This window comes from Rhopalosiphum padi, chromosome 1, assembly GCF_020882245.1.
Source record: "Rhopalosiphum padi isolate XX-2018 chromosome 1, ASM2088224v1, whole genome shotgun sequence".
NCBI lineage: Eukaryota > Metazoa > Arthropoda > Insecta > Hemiptera > Aphididae > Rhopalosiphum > Rhopalosiphum padi.
The window spans coordinates 23,838,155-23,865,512 of NC_083597.1; the positions used below are offsets into that span (position 1 = coordinate 23,838,155).

Here is a 27,358-nt window from a genome sequence, read left to right on the forward strand (position 1 = left end):
ATTATTATATAATAAGGATGAAGCTACTGTTTAAAAAATACTTTCTTGTTCAACAGTAATTTATCAATAAAAATGTATAATACTTTAGTCTCAATATTGTATTATAGAATTTGTTTGTATACAATAGTTTATATATTTACACGATTTGTGATCGTTTTAATTATTTAAACTGTGAGTACTTGATTAATTTATTATAGTACGACGTTCAGATACATAATATTTTGTACCTGTTTTCACTCAGTTTTTTATTCCTAGATCCTCGCCCCATGCATACATGCAACTGTGGCAGCGAAAGGATACTATATATATATTATATCATACACGCGTTATATATTTATAGTTTTTACGCTCGTAGCTGTACGGCTGAATTATAATATCCGTCCACCGGTATTATATACGACGTGAGATTCGAGTGTATACAATATAGACTATATTTAGGTACTATATAATAATACTATCTCTATATATGGTATAGTTTGAAAATCGAGATTATACTAAAATTGTGTATGTGTGCACGCGTGTTGTACAGCACGATTATACAAAAGTTTACCAGACCCGTGTCAAAAAGTTAATTACTATAAAGCTGAAGCTTTTTTCATCTTCTCTGCTATAATATACATAAATATAAGCTCGAGAAGATCGAACAGCAGCGTGATGGAGATAGACGTTGTCTGCGCTTAAATTCTATTTAATCGCGTTTGCGCTCAAAATCGTCATTACCTAACTATGGTCTATGAGTTTCAAAAAGTTTGCTGCATCTGATGTGATATTAAAAAATAATTATCAATTTGGCAACAAAGTGAAAAATGCGGTTGCTCGTGTTATTATAAGTGTTTATTCTATACTCATTTATAACATGCTGATGTGGTTGCGCATAGACAAACTGGTTTTCATCTCTTTTCTAACCCCTTTGAAATATATATTATATTATACAAAAATTTTATTAGGTTTTATTTGTAAGAATCGCACGTATACATATACTATTTGAACTTGTTTTACCGATTACCGAGTAACATGGTTTGGGGAATTATAAGTTTATCGGGTAATGGCAATCATAATAATATGTTCGTCGTTTCATAACATTTTCATAATCAATGCATACTAAAAGTACTTAAAGTAAATAATTAAATAATTTTCGCCGTCATAAGTTTGTTTAGCAAATTAATGTATAAATGAGTTGTGCGATGGCAGTTACCTAGCTGTATACATATATATTTATATTTATATTTATATTATACAATACGCATTGCATTTAATATATAATAGTTATATAGCATTACTACAGCAGCCGTGCGGCCTGGTATGTGCCAATTTTACTATAAATAGTAAGTAAGAAAATAAATTATAGGATTCAAAAACATTATACAGCAATTTAACCAAACGATATTGAAGTACTCACATTCATGGGTATATCGTATAGATACGTCGATCGTGCCAGAAATCGCAAGTTAATCACATATAAATTGGAATTTATTTTATAATATGTTGTTTTAATTAATAATTTTTTTCCATAATCTTTTGATTGCAATTGAGTCTTAATAAGATGTTATTCTCAACAAGTTATTTTACGATTTTTGATATTGACTTAGGTGTAACATTAACGCAAACTTTGTAATTTATAAGTGATTACGGTTTATAATAACTTAGACATTTTATACTTTAACGTTGTATTATTTTTTGTCTATTTAATCAAAATAAAGTATCTAAAAAATATTTTAGTGAATATTTTCCTACCGCTATCAATGTATACCTTTTTAGTTTGTGATAAATACATCATATTTAAGGTAGTTAAGAAAAATCGGCGTAATTGACGAACACCAAACTGGCCATTATATTATATTTATGAATTATTTGTAATGTAATGATGATGAGCAAACGAAATTTCTAAACGTGTGTATGTTTATTTAGCTCAAAAACATCCAACCGCTATTTATCGTTACCTACAATAATTGATTTTATTTTCTATTTTCAATATCGTATCCGTGTAAAATAATAATACTAATGATGTTTAAATTTGATTAGTGTTCGTATGTAAATATGTGAACGCTGTAGAATCCCATACGTGCGACGGTAAGCACACTAGCACACACGTGTTTATTAAATTCAATCGATCAGTTTTACATTTTTTTTTCGGATGTATAGGTTGAAACGAGTAAACTAACAAAAATTATGAAATCGAATAAAAAACGTCCAATTTCATAATTTAGTTCGTTTCGTTTTACCTTTTCTATTCTATATATCTATACAATAGTACAGTACATACACATATATAAATAAGTACACTATAAGTCTAGTGGATACAAAAAACAAATTGAATGCCAAAATAATTAGATCGAAAATAATTTTTATTTGCGTTTATTCTATTGCTTATCGCTTATTCATTTTTAATATTATATTAGAATGTGGTAAAATGTTGAACGCATTTTTCTAAGCACAAGTGTACATCTATATATAACTTAAAACTATTTCTATATAATAGGTATTAAATATACTTGAATTCAGTGTAAATATTATTATATCTATACATTTTTTTCTATAATTAACGATCGAAAACTTTTTCTTCTCGAATAAATCAAATTAATTGGAGAAAAACAGCTTTTTTCACAATATAAGTTTAGATATATATAGAGTAGTAGGTCATGCATAATACATAATATAAAATAAAATCATACATCGTAGTATCGTATACGAAAATTCATAACGAATTTAAACATGCAGTGCGTTCAAAGATCTTATTCGAAATATTCCTACTATACAGTAAGTAAATCTGTACATTTATTTGACGAAATGGATGGTTATTTTGTTTTGTCACCTTATATTCGGTTCTTTTTGAACTGTGACACACTTGTGTATCAAATACTGCAAATATAGGTACGTCAATTGATCGATTATTTTAATATAATTTTTTTTAATAAGAAAAAGCAGTATAGCTACGCTCACAAATAATGTTACATAGGTACGTATTAGGTATGTGACATAGCTATATGTCCATTTACACGTCGGATAACTATATAAAAAATTGTGTATACATTTACACCTTCGCCACCCTGCCACCCTAACATAGGGTTTCGAATGTTTCGATGTACTTGTTCTATCTATAGTTGAGCGCCTCTTGAAGACGACTACCATTTTGCCTCAAATAATAATAATAATAATAATAATAATAACCGAAAATAATGTTATTTTCGATACGGCAAAATCGTACATACTGTACATCTTGCATAGAGCGTATATGTATTATGCATGTATATAATATAATACAGTTTCGAAGGTGCCCACCGCAGTACGTATATTACGTACTATAAGTTAAAAGCCATTTATCAAGTCGATCGCGTTTAAAACTAAAAATAAATAATAATAAATAAAAATATAACAACGTAACGTGTGCGTGTAGGTACGTACCAATATACGGGAGACGGAAAAATAACCGTCCAAAAACTCATATACGATAATACAATGTATTATACTGATATGCATAATAATAATATATTATACTATATACAATACATCCATACTATAAATATTTACGTTGATCGAAACTGCGACGACGACGACGACGTGCGGTGCGTGTGACCGAGATGTGAATAAACTTGGTGTGCGCGTAAATCATATTATATAGTCACGCGTCCGACGACACCAGTAGATACCTACCAACGTATCTATATATGCACACCACGTGTGTAGAAGTTTTATACGGATGAAAATCGTTTGGGGGGCGTATATATAGAATAGGTACCTACTATTATAATATATTGTACGGAATATATTATAATAATAATATTATATACAGAATCGTCCGACTGTCGCCTTTCAAATGCGTCGGGGGAATTGTAGGTAGGTCGTAGGTAGGTATTTTTGTTACGCGCGATATTATTGCATAAAAGACCTTTACACCGATTCTAACCTCCACGAAAAACGAGGCAATTATTACAAGCAAATTAATAATTTAAAAATTGTACTAAATCCGCAATAGACTCATAGCATACCCACCTATATATATTATGATCAAGTGTGACATAAGTTATAATCAATAAAGTAATATATAAATTAAGTACAAAAATACGATAGTCAGAATTTTTTTGGGGAGGGGCGAGAGGGCTCCTTTTATGTTTGGTATATTGATGCCATGGGTATATAACATTTTACGGTGACCTTCATAAAAATTATAATTTTTTATACGTGGTTAGGTACATTTTATATGCAACACATTTACACAATATTGAGAGCATTTTAAAACTGTCCTTAAATCTTTGGGAGGGTTGCAGCCACCCAAGCCCCATCTTTTAGCTATGCCACAGATGTATAAATAAATAATCGAATTCATAGGCACAATAATAATTAGGAGTAGGACAAAACATTTTAGAAATAAATTAAATAAAAGTATTTGGGCTTATTACAATTGTACCTATATGCAATTTAAAGCATGCATTTTGAGCTAATTATAGTAAAGAGTAGACAAAAATATACTTTAATATTATATAAACATTGTAAGCACAGATATACTTGTATAATCTTATATTATATAAACTATAATTATATGCAGTAGAAATCACGTGTAATTATTTATAATAATGTTCAAAGGACAAGACAAAACAGGTCAAAATAACTAACATTTAAAAAAAATTATTAGAAAACACTCAAACATAATAGGTACATCATATTATATTTTAATCGAAAAGTGTTAACTAATTAGTAACTACCTATGTATGTTATTAAAAAGTAAAGTGTATTTATTAATTACACATTAAAAAAATCTGTTTTTTTAGTTTGTAACATGATTTTAAAAATAAAACAATGTATTTCGTCTCTACTTTTTCAAAGCTTGTTTTTGAACTTATATTATTAACGACCATATAATTTTACATTAATTGTTAAATTTTTCTCATTATATTGAAAATTATTTTTGTTGTAACCGTTGAAAATATATGACCCGTTGTCATTAGGTATGAATAAGATATTTGTTCAAATTCACCAAAAAATAAACGTCACCGCATCTTATGGTCATTAAGAAATAAGAATGTCATAATAACCGATTTAAAATGAGAATATAAAAAATGGGAGTTTAAATAGAACCTTTAATAATTTAAAGTCATTAGACCCGGTGTGTTACTTCAACCGGTGTCATTATAAACGATATATTCTGTATTAACTACTTATAAAATTATTATGTTTACATTAATATAGACAACTTGATGATGCGTCATTAGTTATGTTATACGATTAAATTTTAATAAATTGTTACCGATTTATAATAATATTACCTTTATGCAATAACTTGATTAATCGAACACATTAGCCGTATATTATTTATTATAAACATTAAAGTCATATTATATAAACTAAATAATTTTATTATTTACTAAGAAAAATGAAGTACTTAGTATTTATAAAATATAGTGATCCTAATCTGGGTGATGGGGTGGGCACATTATTTTTTCAAGTCCTTGTTATTTTTATGATATATCGAACCGAATGAACTCAGCGTTCTTCCTTACTCAAAATACTATTCGCGTCTCCATAAAATATAAAATAAATAGTTGTTTGGCACAACGATGCACTTATTTAGTTTTGCGAATAACTCGGACGTTTTAGATGCTGGTCAAATCCTATGTACATCGATTTTACAACAATGCGTGCCGTTTTTTTCTCCTTTCAGCAAAAACGAGTTTCAGACCGGTAAAAACGGTCAAGACATTTCTGACATCACACCTCGGCAGTACCTACCTATACATATATGAAACACTGTACGTCGTAACGTTGTATTGTATACTATTGTACTATTGTAGTTACAAAAGAAGCCGTTTTCTCGAATTTCCTAGCAGCGCCTAACCCTATAAGTGTACAGTTTTCTAGAAAATCGCAAAAAAACAACGACTGACGAATTGTAAGCAATCGACCGTTTTTAACTTGCATTGGATTAACCGAACTCCATTCGTACAACCATTATTCGAGTGCGATCAAATTTTAAGTCTATATGGCTATATGCAGCTATTGTAGTTTTTCAATTTCGTTTAATCGTATTTTCTGCGTGGCCTTATTATAACAATTCACGTATAGCGCGCGTGTCGAAAACAAAAATAAAAAAATACCAATAAGGCATATTATATGACGCACGTTATACAATAATATATGAACATAAATCGTAGTCGTGCTGCATGCAAAGTTCCTGGTTTCCTTATAAGTGCGTCTAATTTACGAGCCTAAAATGAAATATAGCTAAATTAGTGTTACATATTATAATTTATAACATTGTCTAAACGAATTTTCAGTAGGTATAAGTACTAGCAGTCTATTCAGACTGACATCACTATAAAAGGGTAATAACACGAATTCATATATACAATATTGTGTGTAGATACTAGATGCACGTTATAAACATAAAACATAAAAATATAATGAAAATTATTTATGAATATTAAAATTGTTGCTTAATGTTGTGGTCGTTGTCGTTTAGTGTATAGGTATTTAACATAATATATTATTTTATGATTTTGAATTTGTTTTTTTCGACGCTCTCCACTTAAATTTTAATAGTTTTACGTTTATTATACATAATAAATTATTAAATTTTCAATTATAAGGGTTGAGTAATTATTATACCGTTACGACTATTATTTTTGCGTAAATCATTATATGAAAATTTACAATCTATCTTCATTATTATTTATTATTATTATTATTAAATATTTTTTATTTAGATTAATAAATTGCATAATCAATAAACATAAGCCTTAGATGCTGTTGAATAGAAAATCATTAGAGCTTACAAAAGTCTTCATGCAGTTATTATGAACACAAGTTTAAAAAAGGCTATGGCTAGCAAATATTATTAATTGTAAGTAGATTTTTTGAAATCAATCAGTTTATTTTCAAGAGTAAACCCGTAATTTATATTTCTTAAAACTATTAAAAATATAATATATTTATATATATTGTGTGTTTTAATAAATGAAACGTTTAGTAATATGTAAGTATTTTATTTATTTTTCTATCGGCATATTGTATTCTTTAACAGAAGGTAATCATACACAGACTGAGAAAAAAGTGGTCGTTTTATTCGTTCAGTTCTCACTAGTTTTTCAGAATTAATACAATTAGGATCTGTATACTGATGGGTCCGAAAAAAAATTTTCAATCATATTGTTATAATTAGTCTTGACCAGTATGCTAAAAAATGAAAATAATATACTCCTTGAATATGTTAAAATGAAGATTTCTACGAAAACCTTCATCAGGAAAGATGATAAAATAATTATGAATTCCTATTTGTATTTTATTGTTAAGGCCGATTTGTTTATACGACTGCATTAAAATTTAAGTATATTTTTGTGCTCTCAAAACAATTTTTTTTTTTATTAAAATCAATTAAATTTTTAACACAAATATATAATACATAAAAATAGAATTATGTATATTATATACATTTTATTAAATAAGAATTTTTCGATTAAAATTTATATCTCGGTGGAATAAAATTGTGAAAAGTGTAAAAGTTGTATACTCCGCTAATCTTAACTTTAAAATTAAAATGCTTATTAAATAACATAAATATTTATTTGATATTCGTTGATTATACATCAAACAGTGTTTTAGAAATATTTTTTTTATTTATAATGATTGTGAAATTGAAATGTAAAAACGGTAAAAATCGAATTGTGATAGATTGAATGTACTTGAAACTATATGGGAAATCTCATTTTTCGCTTTGGAAATTTATTAAGAAAATGAAATCCTGGTGAGCGTGGATAACGTATGTGCTAGGTACCCCGAGACAAGTGCTCTTATTAATATCCTCCGTCAAAGTTGGCTTGGATAATGAAACAAGAGAAAAATATGACGATTTGTTGAATATGTAATAATATGTATCATAATATTCATATTATATAGAATGTGCACTAACCTCCACAAGCGGGTTTGAAATCGGTGCAACAGTCGCCGAGCTTGAGACACGCGTGGTCGCAGTAGCACGGCTTGTCCGTGGGATCCTCGATGATGGCGTTGATGGGCGTCTTCTGGACGACGCACGCCGAGTCGCGGCCGGGACAGCATAGCTTAGCTTCAAGACAGCTGCCCGCGTCGGCCGCGCTGATCAGAGCCAAAAACACGGCCGCGGCGGCACCGACGGCTGCTACGGCAGCGGTACGACACCGCATGATGCGTCGAATTCGGCACGACAAGAATCGCGTGTATATGTATCCCGCGGGACGGACGTTATACGACGCGACACGGCAACGGTATATCTTTGCTATGGAATTATAAATTTTATTACCGTTGCAGTTATCGTTATAGTGTTATCGTACAATTATATAGTGTAGTCGATTTACAGCGGTGATTTTCGGGAGCGAAAAAAATATAAATCGCCTCTCGAGTGGGGTGGACTCACAATTTATTACGATAGCGATATTGTTATTGATCAGCAACGATGATACGAGCCAGCCTGTCTGCCGGTCTTTAATTATAATTTATAATATTATTATATAATAGATCGGATCGCGAAAAGTAATAATCTAATAATTACTATTATCGTACGACAAGTGCCGTCCGTGTAAATGTGCGCGCGCGCGCAGATGACCACGTGCGATCGTGCGGGTTTCTTGCCGCGACGACGTTATCGGTGCACCGGCGTTTGTCGTAGCCGACAGGTGGACAGGAACTGCCGTCGTCGTCGTCGGGCAGTAGTTATGTTGTATAGTCACTAGTCGTCCGCTTCGCCGCCGCTGTGCGAGGAGAGCGCGCGGAAAAAGGGATGAGAGTCGCGCGGCGCAGTGCTGCCAGTCTTGCCGGACCACCGTATTATTATACAGCAACTACAACAAGAGTCCTATTCAAGAGTATTATTCAATATTATAATTGACTTGTAGTAGTATTATTATTATTATCATCATCCTTTTTTTTATCATTCAAGAAAAGAAAACCTCGGAACCGTTGCCATTGGGAATTAATCTTTTTTTATATATACCTATATAATGCAATAACTAGTAAAATACAATAAGGATTAAATAATAATTTAAACTTAAAGTTTTAAATTACATGCCATACCAATAAGAGATTTCTCACGAGTATTGCCTCTAGGTGAGTCTAGTGTGACTTATTCTTATAATCTATTGATGATCCTTATTTCTTATTATAGTTCATATAGAAGGCTAAAAGAATAATGCAGAATTTGTACAAAAACGTCCCTTGTTCTATAAATTTAATGATGTAGTATAGGTTAATTTTGGCATGCGCATGGGGTGCCGGGTATAATTGGTTATAAAAAGTTAATGAACTCGTATTTTATCTGTTATTATTATTAAATAAAATGTGATTTTTCTAAAATATGTGATAAAATATGGTTAAAAAAAATATTCCGTGTTATTATAAGTAATACTGTATCTAACGTACAAAATTTAAAATTATATATTTCCATCTAAAGACCATTTTAAAGAAACGTATCAATGTACCATAAGTCTAAGACCACTTGGAATTATTAATAAATATTAGTATTTATAGAACACGAATTGACGATTTAGATTTAGTAATAAATGAATTCAATTATTTAAGTCCCTATAAATTATTATAGCTATATATAATAATAATAAGTACTTCTGTCATTATACATTTTAGAGCGGAGCAATGAATGTATTGATTTTACAATGGTGTATTTATTTTTTTAATATTGTGCTTGTTATTACTTTTTGGGACCGTAAAAACGCTTTGATTTTCAACTTTGGTTTCTGCCATTTCTGGTAACAAATTGGTATTTTTTTTGTGGGAAAGTGGATAGTGGGGGGGGGGGGTGGTTAAAAGAAAAATTTCTCAGTACTTTTTACAATAACTGGAAGAACAAAAAAAAAAAATTATGATAAACGGAAATTTTTACACAAAATCAGTAAATATTCTACAAATTTAATTTTGTTTTTTTATTTTACTCAAAAACGAATAACCATCTTAGAAAATGTTTATATTATAATTTTCTACATTTTTAAAATATCTTGACTTTTTTCATAGTTATTTATATTTGTTTGAAATTTTCAATTCTTTTTTTTCTGTAAATACTGATAAAAACTTTCAAGTACGTCAAAATACTAAAAAATTTAAACAAGGTTTTTCATAAGTTGTTCATTTACTAATCAAAAATTTAGAATATAAATAGTCACAATATTTTGGTATAAACATTTAAATTTATAAAAATTGAAAATTAAAATTATATGGAGATGTTTCATTTATTTATGCTTTTATCTATTTTTTGGTAATTATATGTGCGTATATTACACCATCTTTAAAAAATAATTTAATAACAGTTACAAGTGCTTAATTTGATACTTACACATAATATATTTACGACTTAACAAAATAAATATTTATGTATCATAATTTTGAACGAATGGCCTCCGGCCTCCCTTAGATTCTTTGTTATAGATCTACCTCTAACTACTAGAAACGTTTATTGCTTTTGTAGTTATATAGGTATTTTATATTTACACATAGAAATTGATCCAAGTGATGGCTTTCTCACTAGTTGTAGGGCCTTTTCCCATGAGTAACACTATTTGTATTGACTTAATTATACTAAATTATATAGAATATATAGGAATTATTGTAACGACATAGATTATTGCGATTAGCATCTATAATAGCTCTTTCTTTACATTTATACTCAACAATCGGTTAATCGGTTAAAGGTTTACTGATTTGACAGCGACTCAAAGTTGAACTATTTGAGTTGTTGACCATTATATTATATTCCCCTAGAATTATTCATTATCATTATTAATAAAATCATTGAAAACTAACATTTACCGATTTCGATAAATTATTATTATTATCCAGTGCATCATCTCTGAATACTTTTTAAATTATTTAGAATAAAAATAGCTTACATTCGATTTAAATATTTTATGGTCATCTGCGTACATCGCACACCCAACCACACATGTCGAAATATATGTATTATATATTCTAGGTACTACATAATAGCGTTAATGCCCTAACGTAGAAAATGGATACACAATATAATAACCCTATCTCAAGCACATAACGTATGACATTGACGTATTTTTTTTCTTCAAATTTTCTTTAGTTGAACTTTATTCGAAGGGGTCAATGGTTCCAAGAAGTAAACATATATTATAAAATATACATAGATAGGTATACTATATAAAAGTGTACATATCACAATATATTGTATAAGGTTTTTTTTTTATTCTATTTGTTCGCATAAAAATATGTTTTTCGCGATTGTCCGGCAGTTCAATACATACAACATAATAAAATACATAATACTATTCGCTAGTGCGTGTACACGTCAAATGATGTGAGTTTTGTTGAATCCCCTCCCTTTTCCCCCTTGCGCATCACATACACTACACACACACACACACACACACACACACACACACACACACACACACACACACTCGTACGCGAAACGTCGTCTGATCCGAAGAAAATGTGATATTTGTAGGTATATAATACAATATGATGATGAACTTCATGTCGAACCGAAGGTATAATAATATAATATATATTATAAAGGTACAATACTATTATATAAAGGTATATTATTATATAGTATATAATATACAACAAGAGCTATATAATGTCCTCGGCGTATATATACTATAACAAAATGCATCTATACAACTGCAGCTGCAGGTTGTAGAACTTATATATATTTAATATTTATATATACGAGTATGTATATACGCTCTTCTCGTGTGTGGTGTATACAATTGGAAAAGCTCGTCCCGATATTTAAATATGTAGAGTGGCACTATTTTTTATACATTATTATATTATATTTTTACTGTTATCGACCTATGAAAGTGTTCTTAAAATGAAACCTTTTTTTAAAAATGTGATGTATTGTACACAGTACACGTTATAAACAACTGCGGCGGAAGGGAACCACTAGTGATTTTTTTAAGCTTAAAAAATGTCTGCTTCTTTTCCTCTTCCTCCTGCAAAAATGTGCATACATACACGTTAGCCCGTTACTCCATTAGAATACTGGAAAAATAGAATCCGTTTGACGAAATATTAAGCTATCTACACGAACTATACGATTTTAAATAAATTATACACTTTGCGTAGTATCTACCTAATATCTAACTATAGTATAAGTACATATATACAGTAATACAGAGTGATATGTTATTTAATTTAAGTTTAAATGAGTGAACTATAGTTAAGTTAGTGGACCATACATTTTGCAGGGTAGGTGGGCCCTTGCTGTCGTACATTCTTAACTGTATTATTTTTTCAAAAATTAGGGTTATTAATAGTTACTTCAAACTAGATGAAACAATTTCTTTTTAAAAAAAATATAAAATTCAAAAAAGCTTTTAAGAATAACTTATCACGTAATCGTATCATTCGAGTTGAAATATATTCAACTTATTATGTACACGTCACGTGTTTTGAGTGTTCTGACGTATATTAAGTATAAACAAAAGAATGACAAAACGCAGTACGAAGACAACATTTAAAGAACAATTCAAAGTTGGATAAAAATTTGATTAATATCATTCACTAAAATTTAATAGATTAATTATGGCCCACTAATTTGTGTTTATGTGACCATTACCTTACTGTAGATATATTAAATTTTTAGTGAATTTTATGTAACTTGGCATAAGTATAGCCACTTACATGATTCACTCTGTACAAATATGCATACTTATAGGCGATATCTAAGAGGGTAGTGATTTCTACACATTTTATAGGAATAGTGCATAAAAGACTGTTTTGAATTTTTAACGAATTAAATGCATTTTTTTTAGAATATTATACTTGATTGCTTGAGCCTGAATATTATTATTCCGTGTGTGCTTTATGTAACAACATTTTTTTTATCAAAATATTTAAGTATCTTGTAATAGGTACATTTAAAATTTTGCTCATTTTATTATGGACTATAATTTATGGTGCATTATAGTACTATAACTCGATAAATTTCACTGATTTTACAAAACTTTAAGGACTGCAATAACCTATAATGTTTTTGTATATAGACTTAACATTGGTAAAATGGTAAATTATTCCTCCTTCATTATATTTTTAGAAACAAAATATAAGTATATTAATTGGTACCTAATATACGTAAAAATAGTATAATATGACTGAGTTCACATTAAAATTAATTAAAAACATTATATATATATATATGTGTGTGTGTGTGTGTTTTATAATGCAATGGTTAAATTTAATTATTATTTAAATTAATGCAAAACATATTTTTGTAAAATTATTCCAAATCATTAGTATTGCAGTTTATAAAATAACTCAACATTTATTATCGAAAATGATTTATGAATTCTTCAGGGGCTAATTAAATTAAACTTACTAAACCATTTTCTTCCGTATTATTTACTCAAAAACGGTTATTTGTTTATAAACACCAAATGATAACAACAAATAATAATTAAGAAATTATTCCTAAAACCTAAAATATATTTAAATGAAGACGTTAATTTTATATTTAAGAATAGCCATTTAAATATCTTACAATATTACCAACCGATATTCGGAATACTTCATAAATAATATCTACAATTGAATAAAACAAATAAATTAAATACTTAATAATAATACTAATATTTTACTATAGATTCTCAAATAAGCTAAGAATTTATTGGTATTACAATAATATTTTATAATATTTCATATATTTGTGAACACATTTCCAGACGTAAACAAATATTTCGAAGAAGTTCTAACGAAGAATTTTGTTTAATATTATAAAGAGGTCACTTTAGTAGTCTTGGTGGTTTCTTTAAACTTGAAGAGGACCCTTCGAAAAATGTCGAAGAAATTAATACAAATATGATATTGTGATTTTTGTCGGATTCTGTAACCTATCGTTTTTCGGTTAGTTGCATTTTAAAATTTCATATTGCTATAATAATACAATATAAATAAATAAAATATAAAACGTGTGCTGATTTTGGTAAAAATTATACATATTTTATTAATTTCTTTAATCGAAAAAATACGAATCTGAGTTTTAATAGATTTGTTCTAGCACGAAAATAGTTTTCAATACTTAGCCTTATCCGCCGTTATTCTGGTGCAAAGAAAGAAAACCACGGCGGCTGATTATTTAAAGGTACCACAGAGGTCTGACCAAAAATTACCCTAAATTATATCATTTGAAGATACTTTTATTTCGATTAAATGTGTACGTATAATAAGACTACGCAATGTCCAAAGCACCGAAGCGTGTTCTAATTGAAATTCATCTCGAATACAACCCTTATTTTCCAAAACCACAAAATATACCAATAATATTAAATTGAGAAATATTGATTTTTCTGAGCTTAAGACGTTTTCTTAAACAATTTTTATCCCGATGGATTGGTTATTTAAAAAAGAAATAGTATAAGAAATCGAATGTATACTGCAGGATATAAGTAATAGGAGGGGAATATCACCACAAGTAACTATACTTACCCTATTATTTGGCCTCATAAGCCAATCTTTTACAATACTAATGTATGTATAAAAATCAAATATAGTATTTTACGTTTATTTTAAAACTTTTATTTCAATTGAAACAATTCGAATATTCTTTTATACTATTATTATTACAGTTAGTATATCATTAGCAGTAATTTTAATCAACTAAAAAGATTTAAATCTTTAATACAAAATACAAATAAAGCCCAATTCGCCGAAAAATTAAACACAAACTTATTTCACAAGTAAAATTAATTAGGTCATAAAATGAAAGTATTACAGTTAAGTCCTCCAAATTTACATCTAGTTTGGATCGAAAAATAATCTAATTGAGTTCAATAAATTGTACCTAATTAATTCCAAAAATAAATTTCTTTCCCATTTAAAAAGTTTGTTTAGGACTATCTGTACAAAATAATATATCAAAATGTTATGTGTAAAATGTATTTATAAATATATTTTTTATATATTTATAATAATAAATTTTTCAAATTATCAATAATAAATTCCATAAAAAAAAAAAGGAAGAAAGTAGATAACTGGCTCTGATGTACAGTGTACATTAAGTGTCGAGTGTAACTCGTCAATAAGTAAGTCACTGAAATATATTTGTTAACTATTCAATTTGGATTCAATGATAAATCAATATAATATGTGAAAAACAGTTCTGAGCGAAAATCAGCCTTATTACTAAGTATATTTTATAATATATATTTTTTTATTGCTATTATAGTAATTTATTTTACTATAAGACTATAAGTAATATGGTAATTTAAATTAATTTTTACTGAAATTATTGCATTTATTATACCATTATTAGTTTCTAATATAGTATATACTTTTAAGTTATTTATTAATGTTATAAAATTATGAATCAATGACGAAACGGGGTGAATATACGTGTAGTATAAGCAAACAATATAGTATAAAATAATTCTAAATGTTTTGAAAATGTCATTATGTATATAAAATAAAGTAATATACATATATAAAAGTTATAAAGAAAAATATTTTTGAATTTCAACAAAAAAACTGTTATTCTTCATCCGAATCCAATTTCCGAGTAAAAAATTGTCTATCTACAATATTATTGAAAAAATTCGAAAGTGTAACACGTCTTAAAATAGCAAAAAAAAGTCAAAATATTTTGAAATTTATACCATTTATATGCTAATATAAACATTTGGTGAAAATTTCAAGTATTTATAGTTATTCGTTTTTGAATTACAATGAAATGAGAAAATCGATTTTGTCAAAAACTAGTTTTTTGTAAATTTCCGTTTTTTCTCATTATTTTGAAATTTTATAATTTTTTTACAAAAATTTGATTTTTTATAAGATCATGATAGTATACTGTTTTATTAAGATTATTTTGTATTTTTTTATGCATATTGTAAAAATTGTTTTCATTAAAAAAAAAAATAATAACGAATATAATATTTTCAAATAATAATAATATATAAGTATTATTTTCTTATATAGCAAAGGATTAGTAGGTAAATATAGGAAAATGTAATGTGTGTTGGTATAAAGAAAAATATTATCACTATATTATAATATAATACAATATGTACGCAAAGTAAACAAACTGCAGAGACCATTATGGTTATTATGTTGATTCGGATCGTGGACAAGAACTTTTTAAATTATGATTGATGTGGACGTAGGGTAGTATCAATATGCCTATACTGCAGTGTGTACATGTACACCGCGTCTATTCCTATAGAATATAATAATACGCATATTATATAAATACGTAGTTATTATCGAATTATACATAATTTTCAATTATATACAGAACAAATGTCAAGTATAACTTTTGGGTATAAAAGTAATAATGGTCGAATGTATAATTTTATATATACATATGTACGTTAGAACGTGTGTGTGGTGTGTACGCATGTATATAATTTTCATTTCAAATATTATGGCAGTCGCTCATGTCCTGAAAGTTTATTTATTTTAACTAATTATTTTTATTATCTTACCTATATTATTATATATATATAAACGAATATTGATTTTATTATTCAGACTGGTTTAATGCACGGTAAATCACATTATGTATGAATAGCGTTAAACATTTTATTAGACTGATACTATGCTAGCTGCTTATTGTATCCAAGCTAGTAGGCTGTACTTTGGTTGACACTTAGAAATTCCATAGAATATAAAAATTAAAACATATATTTTTGTATTAATTTTTGTTTCGAATAAATAGGTAAGTACTATATATATTTTTAAGTTAAAATTATATTTTTAAAAACGATTTTATTAACAAAGTAGAGCAATGAGGTATCCAAGCTGAAAAAAATATTAGTCAGTAAATCAAATACTTAAATGTGAATTGTTCCAATATGTATTTAATATATTTGAAATATTATTAATCTTCAACCGGATGTATGATGTATGATAAGTAAGACATTCTTTACAAAACAGTATTTGGTCTTAGGTCTTATCTTATGTATTTAATTTTTATAATAAGTTGTAGCTAAAATACTCTGTAGGTACTAACACTATGACACTATTATGTAACTACTGAAAAATACTAATATTGGAGTATGGTGTGGCGTAATGTTTGGCTACAGTCACTGAATGGTTACGTTACTAACTCTCGGATGGGTGACCACCCGGGTTCTTGCAGGTAATGAAGGTATGTGCCATACAAGAGAACACGTGTTTCAAAAACCTATACTTTACCTTACCATACTGTAATAAAAAATCCCATAGCTAATAGCCATAGTTGCCGAAGCTTAAAAAAAATAAAAATAAATACTATTATCTTGAAGTATAACCGTTGTGATAATAATCGTCAGGTGGGTGTAAAAATGTATTAGTCGCGCACCAGGGTGCGGCATAATGGACTCCCATATTTCAAATAATCATTGATGCGTAATCAAATCAATTAGATTAGAGTGGTTTATCTCGTTGGATTAGGAAATTAATAAGGTTTTTAGTCGTCGCTATACCGTAGTCCGATAATGAACATAGTTTCGTTATCGAGGTATTTGTCAAAAACACCGAGTGTGTGACGGCGACGCAGATGACATTTCGCACTTGCTTCTCTCCCATGAATTGAGCCTATATGATATATTTTAATTTTTGTGGAGGAATACTTTTAAACTTATATTCTTTAACATCGTCCTCGAATCTTAGAAGAACTTAAAGAGGCCATCGATAACGAAATCACCAAAATCCCACAAGGTATATGCTGGTGAGAGTGATAGAGAAACTTTCGAGAACGACTCCATATGTATGTCGCCTGTTGATACTTTCATTTAGACTATATAATTTTTGAAAAAAAACTTTATATAAAATAAATTTCGTGTCATATTATGTAACAGTTATACGTTTTTAAATTCACCTTGGAAATGTGGGAATTCAGTATACTACACTTATTAATTAACTTCCTCTTTTTGTCACATTTTAACTTTATATTACACACGATACACTTTGAAATCATCTTTAATAACATTCAATAGCATCATTGTATAATTTAATATAAGTAAAAGCTCTACAAAAAAATGTATTATATAATTCCCAATTTTATAGATAATTGTATAATAGCTAGGTTCTGCGTTAACGAATTGTTTCCTATCTGACTCTAAAATTGCTTCCCGTAATTTTATTTTTTTATAGGTTACTTGAATTGCTCCCGATTTCCAAAATATCATTCACTTGAATGGCCTCCTATTTTGGACCCTCTTGTACTGGAATCGCCTCCGATAGCTATAATTAATCGATTTAGGTATTATATTACACATTATAGGAAATATTTATAAATTAAATTAACTGAAAAAATTGAGTCAATATCGATTGATTTAATGTCAATTAATATTACCTATATATAAATTAATAATTATAATATTTTAGTAGATAGACCTACTCGCAGTAATGATTAATTATAATAAAAATAATAAATAACCAATACATAAAATAATTTAGATGAAATATCATTCTGTTATATAGTCAACAACTTAAGGTTGTATATAATGATGGACTTATCTCTATAACTGCAGATAATAAGTGATCGACAAGATTGTTACATTCAACAAATTAATCCATGTGAGAAATACTGTTTACTATGTCTCAAAATTAATATTTTTGAACATTACGGAAATCAATATAATTATCAATATCACATGTATAACAATTTATATATTAATTAATAATCTAGGTATCCTATGGGAGGCAATTCGAGTGAAAAAAGGTTACCTACCTAAATTTGGGAGAAAATTTGAGTGTCATCACATTTGCAGCCCTCAAAAATCGTATTTAATTTTTTTTTATAAAACATCATTACCAACAAGAGTTTTGGTTTTAAAAGTACAGTCAAAGCGATCTTTAGTATTTTACCTGCATAATACATTAAATAAGATATATTACATAATTAAAAAAATATCCACTCATTTTGTGTGTGTGCATTAGAAGTGCTAGGTGAACATTTTTCACATTCAAAACATCATAGTTGACCTACAACTATTAAATTTTAATTTAATTGTTTGTTTTATTTTTCTTATAAATATGATTTTATTTTCATTACCAAAAACATTTCAATAAAAATGCTTATAAAAGCACATGCCTATATTTTTTTTGTAAGTATATTATTAATTTTTGATCAATTAAAAGAAAATTATAATTTTATTTTGTCAGGATGTTTATTGATATTTTAACTATGTATTGTAAAATAAAATAGTGAATATAATATAATATTTTAAATACACCATTATATAATGATTAATATCATAAATGGTAATTGATTCCCGTGCATTTATCCAGAACTCCTGGAAAATACAACTAAGTTACGTTCCAAGAAATTTTCCAATCCTAGGGAGTATCCAAATGCCAGTGGTAGTTTTAAGAGGTAGTTGATAGACGAATCCCCTTGGCTTGTTTAAATACGTAGTAACTTTAATAGCTATCAAAACGTAAGACATTTATTACTCAAAATTTGTTTTGATTGTTATATCATAGAATTTAGATATAGAACCATCCCTGTCGAACACTCATTAAATGATTATAACAATATTATATAGTGTTTTTTTTTGTTTTACTTGTTAAGCAACTAAATAATATAATATAAACAATTATTACCTATACAAATGAATCAGTAATATTTATTATAATCCTCGTTTCGACATCCGAAGATATTTAATTCGGAACATTTAACAATCGATCAGATTTTAAAGTATTTAGTACATACTCATACTACATTCTTCGCATGTAGCTAAATATAATACCACGTAAACAAAATATAACACATACCTATTATTTATGATATTTACGTATATAATATCTATTAAAACTATATAAACATGAAATGTACGAGTCAAATAACAATAACAAATACAAACAATATAAATTACGAAACAAACGGAGACCGACACCACTACACTTTGTGTCACGTATATTATATTATAACATTGTATTGGCATAATGCGCACGCGTTTGGACAACAATCTAAAGACAAAATTCAAAAGACTTTTATGTGTGTTTACGTTAGAAAAATATTATACAATATACAATATAGTGTATTCACCAAGCATGCTCACTGCCATATTTTCTTTTAATAATGAATTCATTCAAATTCTGATTTTTGGAATTTTTTATATACGAGTACTTTATTCAGACTATATTTTTATATTCTTGATTTTTTTTTACTATTTAAGGAATATTCTGTGGTAATACAAACTTCTGTTTTTAAAATAAGGAATACTGCTCCATTTAAGTGTATTTGATAATTCTAAAAATTAGATTTTGTCGATTTCGAATAACTACATTATTAAGGAAAAACGAGGGTGAGTATGAATCACCACTCTTATATTACATAAGTGCATAAGCTAACGAATTTACATAACATTAAGTAAAGCGTATAATTAATTAATGTCTCAATTAAACAGCTGCTAGCAATAATACATATCGCGGGGGTCATCAGACTTTTATTTTTGGCGAAGATCGATGTTAATTTTTTAGTTATAGTGAAACAACATATTTCCTATTTTCCTAATAATATAAATAATTTTTAGAATCGGTATTAATTTGCTGACTTATTATAATTACAATATTTATCATATTACAGAAGTAAGATTTAAGAATACACGTCGACATTAACACAACGCTGCCATATTTCATTTGAGTAAAAATAAGACAATATGACGGACGAATGATAAAGTCTCTTGGAATATTTACATATAATATTATAATCACATAATATACGTTGGTACAGTACAAATGTATATATAAAAAAAATACAAATAGATCTAATAAATCATACTCAAGAGATCAACTTCTAAATCGATTTTAGTTACCTCTCCCCATTTCCCGTCGCTCACCATAATATGTGAGTTGTATATTTATCGTTGGATGGCATATTAAAATATTATATATTTCTACAACGTCAGGGTATAGGCTAGATGTACAAACATGTGATACACTGTACTACTTATTTTACACATTTATTCAACGCTGGTATAGTAGTAATATTAATATTTAAATTATGTTATGGACTTGACTGTTTACAAAACATACCTTATTTTGTTCTAATTTCTATTTATTCATTAATTTTTATAAATTAATGTCATTTGTCTTTTATACTAATAGAAACTAGAACTATATAACTAATATTATGCTTAAACAAATAAAAATTATAACAAACATATTATTATAATTGATGTCTTGTCGAATTATAAAATAAGTTTATGTTGAAACTTTATTGGTAAAAAAAATAAAAACAATACTAATGATACTCCTTGCTTATAAGCTATAATATATTTTATATAATATATTATATTATGTAATTCAATAACTGCAAAAGATTATACTAATAATGGTGAATTTACAAAAACAGTTAATTTACAACTGAAAGAACTATTTCTACGTTGAATGTACTCGCTTAAGTACAATTAGATGTGAGTCTCACAATGCTAATATAAGTAACTTTTGTTGTGGAGGGGGGAATATTTAATAAAATAATTACCATTTAACTATTTTTCAAATACCGTTTTTATATTTAATCGCATACCGATGAAATCAAAGACAAAATCAAAGTATAATATTTAGTAAATTGGATACTGGAATATTGGATTTTATCAAATGGACCGCTCATTGTATGAGCTATAAAATATAATATACTTTACTTTGTTGTCCTAAAATATGGTTTTGGTTTTTATTTTATGTCTGGTACAAACACAATTATTGCCTGCATTTGATCATCATATTTGATTTATTTAAAAAATATTTCTAATGTACATTGTATATAGTAGAGTCAAAAATTGTTAAATGTCATAACGATAAAATATACCAATAATAGTTAAGAATGTTAGGATGTTGCAATGAATTGTACACTACTTATTTTTCAGTCAATTCTGTACGATTGTAATTCAGATACAAATTTAATTTACTATACACAGGTGAATGACGACTATCTATATTTTAGGTTTTCTTTTAAATACAATTGTCTAATAATCTTTAATTACAAAAAATAACATTTTACAAAATAATCGTTATCATAATTTTTCATTAAATAATGTCGAAGTTTAGTCATTCTCAATATTTTTTTCTTATATGTATAAAACGATTTACCAAGAACGTTTACTTTTTCCTTTGATAATGAATTTATTCAAATTCTTAAGGTTTTTTTTCTACTTAAGAATTATACTGTAGTAATACAAACTTCTGTTTTTCAAATAATAACTCCTTCTCTCATTTCACTGTTACTATAAGTTAACTACTAACTAGTAGATAATTATCTTTTAAAAATATTACTCATTCAAATTTGAATAAGTAATATCTTAGTTATTAACATTTTTAAACCCAAGATAATAGTCCTTACAAAAATATGAGGTATACATAATAATTAATATTTGATCTAGTAACTAGAAGTATTCTTAAAAATTCCAAATATTGATAGATTAATATTAATTACTAAAATTTTCAAATCACCATCATAGACTCAATATCTTTTAAACCTATTATCACGGGATGTGGGCCTATTATCTTTAGTATACAAAATTAATTAATTCGAAAAATACTCTTTAAAATTATGATTTTTATGCGTCATTATTTTCAGAAAATCTATCTGCTAAATAATTTATAGAAGAAAATGGAGGTTCTTATTTAAAAACAAAAGTTTGTATATTCAAGGTATTTTTTTGTACAACACATAAAATCTCAAAAACTTTCAAATATAATCTACGAGTTTTCTAGAAAATTCTAAAAATAAAAACAGATTTTATAATAATTGCATTATTTAAAGAAAAAAAAGGTTAGGTATATTTAATGACTCAACTTATTTTATATTTACATTATACATATATTTAGGTTTAGATATTAGGTGTTATAGAATAATGCATATTTGAGATCATATTTGCAAATCTTATTATTTAATCTATGTATAATATAAAGAAAACTTATTGAAAAATATCTAGTTGTAAATGTTTTTAAATTATAGTTCAATGTTTTAACATTTTTAGGACGTAATATATTATTATATTCATGTGTATGTAATAATAAGACATACCTACCTATCATAATAATAATGTCCATACAGAGTTATTCTGAACATTTTATTAAAATAGGTTTAATGTTATCATTAGTTATAAGTTTATTATTTCGTATGGCAATTAGTTATAAGTGAACATAGATAGTAGACATTTTTAGTACATAAGTACTTGTAGCATAATAATTAACTATTGATATGATTGATTATATAGTTGTCGTTATTATAGGGTACCTATTAAATATTTAAGTGTATTTTCATTAAATAACAGTATTTCAAGCACAAAGTGGAAAAACGAGAAACTTTTTATACAATTATTCATTTAAAGAAAAACAGCTGATGAATAATCTCGAATGGAGAATATGAATGTTCAAACAACCTGTTTTAATCAATTACTGGCTATTATTATATTAAAAATAAAACTGATCTTTTTGTGAGTATAGGTACTGTAAGAATACAAAAAAGAAAACAACCTTATGATAGTATTGTTGTACATGCAGACTGCAGTTATAGATGTTTTTATACTCAAATTATTATTTGCAGATAACATTTAGGTATATACTTTCAAAGTCTCATAAGTCAAATAACATTTTATTAATAACTTGAAAATTATTGTTTGTGGGTCTATATCATTTATTTTAATAAAATGAATATTGTATTTCAATTGTATCGTTTATAATATAAACTATTTAAATAATAATGCAGGTAAAAAACAGGTAAATAATGAAAACCTGCTGCAGGTTGCACGTAATGAAGCTGAGTAGTGAGTAGTATACACTATAAGAAAAAAAAATTAAATTACATTTTATAATAGACTTCTTGACGATGGGATCGAGCGTTTTAACTTGTGGGAAGGCAACAGTCATCGGATAAGGTTCATTTATAATGTTTAAAATGTCAGCTCAAACAAATTCTTCTGTAACTATCGGCAATCATGGCAGTCAGCTTAATACATTACACCTCGTTACGTGAGCTTGACCGAAATCTCGCAGATAATACTTCGGCCGACTGGGCTTAACAAATGATTTTCACCTCCATAACGACCACTGTTACTCGTTCGACATAAATCCTCTAACAACATATTATTATAATATAGTCTAACACACGCTCGTGTCACAAATAAGATATAAGTACTTAGATACGTATATTATTTCAACGACACGAGTCACAAAATTAAATAATGGCATGCCTTTCTCTCCAGAATTTACAAGTATAATATGCCTATGGTTCATCGAGAATAAAAACTGGACTCCAGCCAAGCGGCAATAACCATGAACGTTAAGTACTCGCATACTTTTGATGTCGCTGCTCGTATACACCGAGTTGGTTAATTGGTAAAAATCAGGGCTACAATTTATTGCACGACATTAGTGTTTTCGCTAATTATTTCGAGTGAATTTTCATTTAATTATTTTATAATGTTTTTTTATTTATCACAGCTGTACAAAGTAATTTTTATTTCTTTTATAAGTGAAATATAACTCTCGTACAACTATTCCGTTTATCTTTAAACTTTAAAAATGTATAACTTGACTATAGATATACCTATATGTTCGTACGAAATTCGATTTTTAGATAGTTAAATTCCCAGAATAATATTTTGCTTGAAAAACTTAACATTAAAAATTTAAGTGGTATACATTCTTTCAAAAAGTAAAAAACACATTTAAAAATTAATTTTCTTCGAAAACATGAATTTATAGTTATTTTCTGTGCTACTATATTATAGTTAAAATAGAATCATGTTTTAATATTATGATATTGATAATTTGTTCTGTCTCAGATATACAATAAGATATATTTAAAAATAAGTATTTCCACCGTGTGGTATCTTATATTTGTATATATTATATTTAATTCACTGTACATTCTATGTACTTACTATATTATGCGATATTATAAAAGACATGCGTACTGCAGACTGGTTATCTATGAGTTATTACTTTTTCGTGTTACCGCAACTTATGCTAGATGGCTTATGAGTATGATGCTTGCTACACGTGGTATACGACACATTTTATTCGACATCGTATATTTAACCGTTCTTTTGACGTCTCGTAATCACTGTGGTGGCAAACGCGCAGTAAATTATATTATGGAAATAAAACATAATAATATTATATGCTTTAGTATTGCTGCATGGTATGTATTATATATACGTATCAAAAAATACTCGTGTTCGGTGATTAGAAAAGAAAAACTATATAGCCATTAATAGCCAGCCGGGCTTAACTGCAATAGTAATGCGGTCGATCGTTTTAATTTACTATCATATAAACTATAAATACTGTATACATATAATATAATTCTGTTGCGAGGTATAAAAAAGCACGTCACGCATATATATACTATTAAAAAATACATGCACACATGTACAGTATACATGCATTATACATTATATATTATTATACGCATAAGTATTACGTACTTCTCGAGGCAGGACAAAGCAGCAGAATTATACAGGATGAATCACCAAACATTCTCATCAATGTGTTTTCCTTTGATAATAAATGTATTCAAATTTCAATTTTTGAAATTTTCAATACACTTATTAAGACAATGATATTTTTAAATTCTTGAGATCAATTTGAACTACCCAAAAATTATCCTGTGGTGATATAGACTTTATAGTTACTTTACAATCTGGTTTTACAAAAATATAAAATAAATATATCTATCCAATATTATATAAATATTGATGATTTAATATTAATATGTATTATGTATGTTCAAATCACTATAACTCCTAGCTATGTCTTCTAAGCCTATTATCATTTATCCTTACTCCTTTGTACCTACACAAAGTTAAATTACTCAAAAATACTCGTTCTAATTTTAATTTTGATACGTTTATATTATCAAAATAGTTTTTACTAAATAATTTAAAAATTTACAATAAAATAGAATATTAGAAAAACAGATGCACTTATCAATAGTACACTCCTTAAATAGAACAACAAATATCAAAAAGTCGAACATACTTGACTACTTGACTATATTTAAAAATAAGATAAATTAGATTTTGAAGAACGGCATTATTTAAGAGAAAAGAGAATTATCATGCTTCGAGAGTCATCCTGTATATTGTATATACCTAGTTGTTTAATCTTGTATTATCTATATTGCTGCGCTGATCGTTAATAATGTATGATATGCGATACACCTACGTTCGATAAAGTATAAATTACATATTATTGTATTTAAAACTTAGATGGACGATAATATTGTCTTAATAGATATTATTTACTTAATGGATTAGATCGTATCTCGTATATAATATATAGAATAGCAATTAAAACAAACGGAGATTAATAAAAAAAAAAAATCGAGTTTTAAATAAAACAGTCTTCACGTTATCCAGTTATACACTTTTAATAAACAACAATCTACATTTTGATAATATAGCTCGCAATGAGCACCGTTATAATAATAACAACATTATTCGATTCCGGAACGCGTTGACAAATATAATATAACGAGTCGGATTTCCTGTAAAAATCTCGCAATAACAATTCTAATGACGTTTCTCGTCGTTAAAATTAATTTTTAATAGTTAAACTTTTTGAAGTATTCGATAAACTTTTCGTACGGTTTTAATTAATGAACAATCGTGTATTATATATATATACAAAAAGTGGGAGATGTATAAATAACAACGAAACACTCTTGAGAACTCCTTTATTATTTAACAATATACCTAAAGATTACAAATATTCATTTTTACCTTTTTTTGTTTTTTAACTTCTTACAATTGTTGTAAGAGTCAACTTAAAAGTGATAAAATCCATACAAAACTATAACGGAAGTATTCTGTATGTTTTTTTTCTTTCGTCAACAGTTTTTATATTTTTAAACTTTTATAAAATCACGTTTTCTCTAAAATGTTAAACTAACAACGCATTTTACAAATCCATTAATTAAATAAAATTATGCTTTCATGTGAAAAACTGTATAATATAATCTCAACAAACTATATAATTTACACATTGTTACCAAGTTATAAGTAAATAATATGTTTTTTCCCAATTAAAATTCAGTAATTCAAACATTCGATGAAGAGTAGTGACAGTGAAATCGTACGATGATTCTCACTCGCTGCAAGTGTGATAGAAAATACTCCAATTTTAACGGGTTGTATTTTAGTCATAAACTACACCAATGCTCGACTCATTATTGGAGTAGCGAAAATAAATTGATTGGATTAAAGGCCTGAGATTTGAGAAAACTATCAACTAATAATATAATACGTACACAACCGGCCCAAGTAAAGATGATCAAAAAAATATAAATATTAATCCTTTGTTAATTATAAACTAAAGCAATTCGACCAAATAATTCACAATGTTTTAAATAAAAATTTGTTCTGTATAGTTACATGGTAAATCATCTTATACAAATTGGGTGATTATCTATAAACGTACA

At 27.3% G+C, this 27,358-nt stretch overlaps 1 protein-coding gene across 1 annotated transcript in view; it reads right to left on the reverse strand.

Moving 5' to 3' along the window:
* LOC132932282 (somatomedin-B and thrombospondin type-1 domain-containing protein) overlaps positions 1–8,664 on the reverse strand; it is an 83,839-nt gene extending 75,175 nt beyond the window's left edge. The window contains exon 1 of the mRNA XM_060998576.1: positions 7,901–8,664. Within this exon, the coding sequence (XP_060854559.1) occupies positions 7,901–8,153 (253 nt within the window). The 5' untranslated portion in view covers positions 8,154–8,664. The remainder of the gene's footprint in view (positions 1–7,900) is intronic.
* Between the last annotated feature and the right edge of the window lie 18,694 nt (positions 8,665–27,358).